This window comes from Charadrius vociferus, unplaced genomic scaffold, assembly GCF_000708025.1.
Source record: "Charadrius vociferus isolate BGI_N301 unplaced genomic scaffold, ASM70802v2 scaffold15, whole genome shotgun sequence".
Lineage (NCBI taxonomy): Eukaryota > Metazoa > Chordata > Aves > Charadriiformes > Charadriidae > Charadrius > Charadrius vociferus.
This window is the reverse complement of record NW_009650064.1, coordinates 2,421,306-2,430,336: the sequence shown is the minus strand read 5'-3', so window position 1 is coordinate 2,430,336 and position 9,031 is coordinate 2,421,306. Positions and strand designations below refer to the sequence as shown.

Here is a 9,031-nt window from a genome sequence, read left to right as displayed (position 1 = left end):
AGGCACTGGCACAGGTTGCCCAGAGAGGTTGTTGAGGCCCCATCCCTGTTCAAGGTCAGGCTGGACGTGGCCTTGGGCAACCTGGTCCAAGAGGGAGATGTCCCTGCCCATGGCAGGGGGGTTGGAACTCGATGATCTTCAAGGTCCCTTCCGACCTAAACCATTCTATATGATTCTATGATTCTATGATTAGACTGTGATATACTGGGACCAAGTGTCTTCAAGACAGATACTGTAACTCTGAACAATTTGATCTGCTGAAGCTGGCTTTAGGCAGACTTGCTTAAGTCCAAAACTGATCAAGACACTTGCTAAGCTCTTTCCTTTTGGATCTGAAAATTTTGTACGTGATTTTACTTCTTTCTCTGAATGTGTTTCTCAGAACTGGCGTAGTCTGAGTGACTAGTCAGCTAGCTCCTACATAAGCCTAGCAGTTTTCTTAGATTCCCAGGAAATGAAAAAACAGTTTTCACTTTGTCCCCATTCAATTCTTTTAAAAAATACTCTAAGAGACATTATATTAGGAGAAAATGCAGGGCTTTGGATCCTGAGTGGATGGAAGCATCCTCCTTGCATACTTGATTTTGGCAACTAGCTTCAAAACATGCCATCTTCTGTGATCTGTATCTACATGGCTGTGTTAGCAACATGTAGGTTTTGGGGTAATTTTTCTGAAATACCTGATTTCCCTCATGCATTCATACAGTTTACATATTTTCCTTTACAGTTACATTTTGTTCTGGCTGTAAAGTGTTGGAATGATAATGCCTATACTGAAGAAACCTAAAGACCTTACTGGATTTATCCCTAAACTCCTTTCTCTCCACTTTAAACACATGTTAATATTTTATGGTATTGCAATTTTATAGAATGGACATTTTTATTGGATAAAAGTATTACATTCTACAGATGTTCACAGAATCCTGTGTTCTGGGAAAATCTGATATGGTTATTTCAGTATGAGATAGCGTTCCATGTTGCTTTGCCTCCTAGCTAGTGAAAATAGAGTGTGAAACAAGGCAGGGAGCTACCTTAACTCTACAAAACTGAAAGATGACTTTGGAATGAACTCATGTTAGTGGGTTGCCCTGCTGAAACTGCTACTTTTCAATGTGTGACCTGTTGGCAAAAGAGAACCTTATAAATATGGTAGGGTTTGTTTTAAGTGAATTAATTATAAATTTCAAAGTTTATTTTCTGGCAACAAAGCATAGAGAATATTAATCTATTTCTTCGAACACAGCTTAACATGTCTCGTTTTGTTAATGCAAAATTATTAGGAGTGCTGATAGTTTCTGCGTTTTGAAATTGTTGTAAGGAAGCACTACCCATGTTAGTTGCCAGAAAGCATTGCGTGCCTGCTTCCAATGTAATGTAAAACATTTTGTGATCAGGATTATACTTGACACTTTCATTAGATATTCATAAATTTTGATTTATTGCAACAAACGTGCAAGTGGTCAACTACAATAACAAGTTAGAGCTGTAGGAGGCTTTTTGTTTCAAACTAATTTATTAGTATAAGTATACACATTAAATAAATTTAATTATTTTGATTTACTAGTTCTCACTTCTAGGAACTTTTTACACAGAGTAGGTTTTTGTTTGTGCTTTGTTAATTCAATTCCTTGCCCTTCACTATGTTCATTCAGGTAGAATACCTTATGCTGTGACTCATTCCCCGTGTACTTAGGTGTCTGTACATAACAAATACTATATAAAACTGTTGATTGAAATATTAGAATTTTTTTTAAAGGATTTTCCCATTTCTTCCTATTACTGCTCTTCACTATGTTTTTCATCTCCAAATGCTATAAATGCTTTCTGTGTAGGCAGAATACTAAGAACCATCTCTATAGATATGGATTATTAGGATAATAATAGACAATATTGTGTCATGTCTACTTGTGCATCAAGTCATGTTTTTTATTTCATTATATATAAGCTCATAATAACTTGCTATTCACCTGTGTGTGTGGTGGGTTGAGCCTGGCTGGACACCAGATGCCCACCAAGCCCCTCTATTACGCCCCTCCTCAGCTGGACAGAGGTAAAATATAACAAAAGGCTCGTGGGTCAGGATGAGGACAGGCAGATCACTCACGAATTACTGTCGTGGGTAAAACAGACTCGACTCAGGGAAATTAATTTCGTTTGTTACTGATCAAATCAGAGTAGGGTAATGAGATATAAAACCTAAATCTTAGAACACCTTTCCCCCACCCCTCCCTTCTTCCCAGGCTCAACTTTACTCTGGATTTCTCTACCTCCTCCCTGCCAGCGGCACAGGGAGACGGAGAATGGGGGTTGCGGTCAGTTATCCCAGAGGTGCTACCACCATCGCTGATGGGCTCAGCCTTGGCCACTGGCGGGTCCGTCTTGGAGCCGGCTGGCGTTGGCTCTGTCAGACGCGGGGGAAACTTCTAGCAGCTTCTCACAGAAACCACCCCTGTAGCCCCCGGCTACCAAAACCTTGCCACGCAAACCCAGTACGATGTGTTTTCAGATTATGCCTTCTTGGAAATAACTTTCTATTTTCCCCAAATGTATCAACGTGTCTTTTAAAGATTAAAACTGTTCTGCCCCTTTAAGACTATCTTTAGAAATTTATTTATTTATTGTTGCTATTTACAATACTTTTCAATTAATATAATCAGCAAAAATAACTGATAAGCCATTTTCTGGATATTTCATTTTTTAAATGAAAATAGAAACATTCTCCAAAGAAGTTGTTCACTGTGAAATTAGAAAAGATGTGGTTTGCATTGTAAGGATGCTCTTTGCAATTAATCACCTATTGTCATAGTAAAAAAACAAACCTTCCTAAATTACCCCAATTTCAGTTGGGTTTCTCTGCAGAAAATATGGATTTGGGGTATGGTTTTATTTCAGTATATGCTATGATATCATAGCATAATAACTGCTGGTTGTATCAGTATATTTCTTACTCTGCACACAGTGCCTTTTAATCAGTTCAGTGAAACGCATAGCTTGTTGTCTTAGTGATATATACTGTAAATTAAATAAGTAAGATATAAAAAATAACACTTAAGAATAGAGAATAAAACTTCCAGTCTATCCAAAAACAGTCTGCAGAGCTCTCACTTTTGGTCTTAACTCTCGGAATCACTTATAGCTCTTTTGCTCTCTGCGGCAGCAGATACTGGCCTACAAAGCTCCTCACGGGTCTCTTGTATTCCCTTGATTGCCTGTTTCTTACCTGTACAATTTTTCTTTTTGGTGACATCTTGACCAGAGTCTTCAAAGAACCTGCAAAATGATCCTCCTCCTTTTCCTGCCTCTCTGTGCTCTGCAGTGCATTTCATGTTCTTCCAGCTTCCAAGCAAATTAAAATATCTCGTATGTCCTTTCTCTGATTTCTCTAGAAATGTCGGTTTTATCAGTGAGAAGTAGTTCTCTGTGCATTATTTTTGTACTGAGGACAATATTTGTTTAGTCTACAAAACAGGCAAGTATGTGATGGATTTGCTTAATTAAGAAATTTGTTATCACTTTGTTACATTTTTTATTTTAACATTATTGAGATTTCAGCTGTTACTTTAGCCCTTTCTCTTTTGGTTAAAGAATTGGAGAGACTATTGTCTTCCAGACTGACTTGCAAAAACTTTCTTCAGACATCTTCTATACTTTACTGGTTAGCAAACAACACCCTGTTTCAAACACCGATAAAATTCCCCCTGTCTTTCTTTTGGTGATTTCATGCAGAACTGTGTTGCACTGGTCCTTATATGCTTTATCATTGTGTACTCTAATAAGTATACTTCATATACAGGATAAAAGTCTGTAGTTCATTACTGACTCTCAGCTGAGACTACACGTAACATGACTTGATTCCTTTGAAGTCAGGAGAGAGTATCTCATCCTCAACGTTGTTATATTAATGTAAGGTAATGATGCTGTGCTACTTTCCCCCTTTAAGTACACACAGAGAGCAGCTTGCACATAAACATAGGAGGAAGAAGTTTTTTATGAATTAGAGTGGTTCATATATAACCCTGGTCCTAAGGCCATACAATAACTATGAATACTCAGTTGGAACTATCAAACATTCTTGGAACCATAAAAGGGACTTAACTAATGAGGTTCTGCTTGGGTGCTTACCAAACATTTTCCAGGAAGAAAACTGTGGACAATCTGGAGTAGAAGACCAAATACTCTTAGGCTCCCAGAAGATTCTCATGGGAAGAGAATTACAGTTTTATGAGCCAGAATTTTTCCAGTGCCAGGTGGATCTCTGTAAATATTCTTTACTTGTTTACTGTCTTCAGAACAAAAAGTCAATTATATCAGTTGTCATAGCCACCAGGAGCTGTTTGAAGACCTACTTCTGCAAAAAAATATCATCAAGTGCAATTCTTCCATTTTTTTATCATCATATATTAATTTGATCCTCACAAAATTTGTGGGAACTTCATTAAAACTGCTGTGTATCTCGATTTTTTTTTTTTTTTCACAGAGAATATTGTACCCTGGGACAGTGGATTCAACTTTTTCAATTAGATGCATACAGTCACTTTAATACATCCAGCTTTTTAAAAAGATTTTTCTTAAAAGCCTATGTAAGGTATCCATATGGTAGCCTTTTAAGCTATTATCACTGGGAAAGCTTTTGCTTAGACCATTTATGCCTTCTATTATCCTAATTCAAGATTAGCTCCAGGATGTAAGCAGGTGTCTGCGTAGCCTTAGCTTGTGTACTTGTGAAGGAATCACGTTGTTGAAGTTCAGACCCATAAGTGAATTCTGATGTTATTGAGTCATTGCTACTTTAATTGTTTCTGAAATACAAATCTTTCTTGAACCCAAACTCTATATTTAACCCCGTAGCAGTTTCCTATCCCAAATTTTTAAACTGCACCTTGGAATAGTTTTTAATTGTGGACATTTCTGTTTGAAGTATCTTATACACAATCATTGCAATACAATTTTAATTAGAAAATGCAATAATCAATTTTGTATGTTGTTCTAAGGAAAAAAGTCAGTTTTATTAGTTTTATTATTAATGCATCATATTGATCACAAATAAATGGTAAATTTGGATATTTTGATTATTATGAATACCCAGTTTGGTGCATGGCAATTTATTTCTATACTTCTGAAGTATAACTGTAGGAACTATAGCTGTACTTAAATTAAGCATAACAACAGGAATCAACTTTCCATATGTATTTTTTATTACAAAAAACCAAGAAGACATGGCAACATTTTTGATCAAATTCCATCTTTTATCATGCTTCTAACTACGACAGATATGCTAGGAAATTAAAAAGTGCAATTTCAGATTCATTGAATATTTGCATTTCTTTTTAGATTATCGACATAATGGGAGAGATCTTCAAAGTTCAACGCTATCAGTGCCAGAACAAGTTATGTCATCTAATCATTGCTCTCGATCAGGGTCCCCTCACCGTGGAGATAGTATAGGACGGACTAGATCGTGGTCTCCCAGTGTCCCTCCCCCACAAAGGTAAACTGTTATTTCACTATGCAGGTATATAAATTTAAGTCGTATTGATCCTGTAACAATACTGGAAAGAATCTCCAGGCTTTCAAAATGGCAATGAACTAGTTAGATCTCATGAAATTATGTAAAGCCAATAATATTTTTTCTTACATTATACTGATGTGCACAAAATTCACCTAATTTTGTCTTATTTTTCATCAAAAATCAGTACATTGCAATTTAAGGAAAGAAAAATATTTCTCCAGATTTTCATTTTCAAGATCTATTTGGAAGGTGCCACGTTTTATAGCATGTGATGGTTTGACATTTTCTTAGCATTCACTTGTCAGTGGCTATTTTCAACCCTTTTGTCTCTGTAGAATCAAGGTTTTGGGAGAGCCATACTTCTTGCCTGTAGTAACTTTTTTCTACTATGTTTTTCAAACTTTTAAATCATCAAGAATAAATTAACACCTGTACAAATTTATACTGAAAAATGTCAAGTCCTGATTTTAGAAGGCCTCTGATAACTATTTATCATAAGAAACAAAGATCAGGACATTTCTTCCAAAAGCTAGCTATTTTGGATGACGACTACTTGAGTGAATATACTGTTTGAGCCAGAATTAAGAATTTTCCTGCATGGATAAAATTTCTTAAGAGGAAGCAGAAGGATAGATGTAAAGGGGAATGAAGCCTGTTTTCCACCATTTTTGTGACTATGTATGGGTAGGTTTCCAGCTGGTGTAATTCAGGTGGAATAAAAGAGGAAGTTATTTGCTTTCCCCGTAATGTTCACAATTCCCATTTAATACTGAAGATCTGGTATCCAGTATTTCCTGTCAGGTACACGTGTGTATCCCTTTCTTCTAAAGCCATTCTGATTCTCTTGTGTTCTGCTTTCCTTTCTTATATCTTTGTTCTTTTTGTTAGCTTAAAATTCTCTTGACTTCATACTCTCTTATGTGTTTACATACCATTTCCTCTGACAGATACAGACTAAATGATATCCTTTTGCATTAGCGAGGTATTAGGGTCCCAAATTATCCAATATCATCACAGACAGCTAACAGGCAGAAATTGTAAGTTTCTACTTGAAATCTAAACCCATATCCAAATACAGCCCAACTTTAAATGAGACGTAAACAGTAGACACAGAGGGGCCTATTCTGATTCTACTGTACTGATTTCAGTCAAGGTAATTGCCTATGCTAAATCTCCTGGGGTTATTTGTCTTGGATATAGACATAAATGTGAGCAAAATCTCTTTGTGTGCGTGTGTGTGAGCGTGCTGTGTATATTTTGGGCAGAACTTTTACCGAAGCTAGTAATTAACACTTGCCTAACACCATTGAAAAATGGTGTTCTTTTAATTTTCCTGTAGTTTTGCATCTCTTTACACGTATGAAATTGCTTCCTGACTTTCCTAAAGCCAAATTTTTAAATATATTTTTGAATTTACAGAGAAAAATCTTTCAGCTGTTTCCTACAATGTCACAATCAAATGCATTATTTATGTAATATTTCCCTGCCCACACACACCAAATCATTTCTTTGAGGACTGGTCAAGCCCAGAGAATTGGGTTGCCAGAACTTGGGAGTCTGTAGGAAAACAGCATAAACCTTGGGTTACAGAAATGCCTTTTTAAATTCAGATGAAAATCCAGGTTTGCTTGGCAAAGCTATAAGCATTGTTAAACACATTTGCACCACGTTTAGTTGAGTTTGTTATACATGTGTTGCTATAGTCATGTTCTAACTGCAGTAAGCACGCTGCACGCCCAGAGATCTCCCAGTTACTGATTGATGCCTCTGGAGGCAGGAGCTCCTGGGCCATAGGGGTGCAAGTTGCTGTCACATCTTAGAAGCCATTTTGCAGTCCTCACTCCTCCTGCTGGACTTTGTTAATAAACTCCACCAAAGCCACATTGCATAGTAGCTGACAAGAAATTATTACTCCTCTTGTAAAGTTTTCAGCTAGTATATTTAATGGACTGTTATTCTCTCTGTAGAACAGAATGGAGTTTAGACTGTGGCAGGCACTGGACATCATCATGTTTAGCTTTTTCTAAGACTGTGCATTTGAAAAAGAAAGATGAAGGTGACTGTAGAAAGTGGTTAGGCTGAAGTGGTGTGGTAAGTCTAGTAGGATGCTCATTATTCTCTACCATCACCAGCTGCAATTAGACCTTTTCACCCACTTACCTGTTATCTGGTTGCTCCGTACATGTTCTGTCAACTGCAAGAAAGCTCCAAAGGAGTGAAGAAATGTGTTGTGAAACCAACTTATTCAGCAAGTTCCATTGCAGAAAGTATGTCATTTTCTCTTAAATAGTAAATCTGGCTGACAAAGGCATCCTTAGCGGAGTGAAACAGAACTGAAAGAGTAGTAGCATTTTGAAGTACAAGATATACAGTTGTGTAGGATGTTAAAAAGCAGCATGAAGTCAGAATCTGACACGATACAGAAATTTAAAGAAGAAATTATTTATTTAGAACAATAAACCAATAACACAATCTTATTGAAAGTGATTTGAGCAGACAGGATGGTACTGAGTTTCCGCGACTAAGGCTTATAACCTGAGTTTAAGCAGGAGTTTTGATTGTGTGGGCAGACAGCAAAGGTCAGATCTTTGGGAAGTTTTGCAAAGAAATGACAGCTTGAGAAAGCTTAAATATTTAATTCAAAAGAAGAGACAAATAAAATACGATGATAATACTACAGACGGGAAAAAAAAAAACCAACTTGGGGGGTTTTTTTGAAACCTGATTGAAAAGAGACACCCTGAGGAAAAGGGTCAAACAGAAACTAGAATTCAGAAAGGAGGAAGGAGAACCGATCATTGGGAAAAGTTTAAAAAAGTTAACAAGAACAGCAGAGGAGCCCTGCCAATGGCCATTTTAGCGTATAAATACACGTGGAAAAGTCAAATGGCCATACTGGATTTTCTATCTTTTTGGTATAAATAAGGTGGTTAAAACACATACAGAGAAGAAGTTGTAGGAAAGAGTTGTAGAGTGGAAGGTAGAAGAATTATCTCACTTTTAATATGGCAAATATAAAGTTTACTAGCCGGAGTAAACCTTGTATTTGTCTTCATGAAAGCCAGAGTGTAAAAATGCTTTATGAGAAATTAAATAGGGCCGGAGACAAAAGTTTATGTGTAGTACAACATCTTCATAGCACTTATGTGCAGAAATAGTCGACAGCATGGCAGCAGCAGTGAAGGACACACATGCAGGTTAATGCTAATCAGGGACTGGCAAATGACAAAGAATAAGGATGACAGGTACCAAAAGGGGAAATAAAGTGCCAAGGAAGATAAAAGGGCGGGGAGGGGGGGGATGTGTGGAGAGAAAGGTCCACATCAGGGAAGACTGCAGGAAAGGACAGGAGGCAGAATAATTTATTGGTCTAAAATTTAAATTTGTGTGAAGGGAAGCATGCAAACTGTTATTTTCAAATCTACAAAAAAAAAAAAAAAGTTTTAATTATCCAATAATTATTACAGTTAACTGTTGTCTTTCTGTCTTCCTATTCCTGTGGATTTGTTTTACAGAGCAGAA

General features: G+C 36.8%; 1 protein-coding gene across 3 annotated transcripts in view; it reads left to right on the top strand.

Moving 5' to 3' along the window:
* The window catches only part of RIMS2 (regulating synaptic membrane exocytosis 2), a 340,994-nt gene that overhangs the window by 166,083 nt on the left and 165,880 nt on the right, over positions 1-9,031 (top strand). For all 3 annotated transcript variants that reach the window (XM_009891810.1, XM_009891808.1, XM_009891809.1), the window contains one exon: positions 5,332-5,488. In XM_009891810.1, the coding sequence (XP_009890112.1) occupies positions 5,332-5,488 (157 nt within the window). The remainder of the gene's footprint in view (positions 1-5,331; positions 5,489-9,031) is intronic.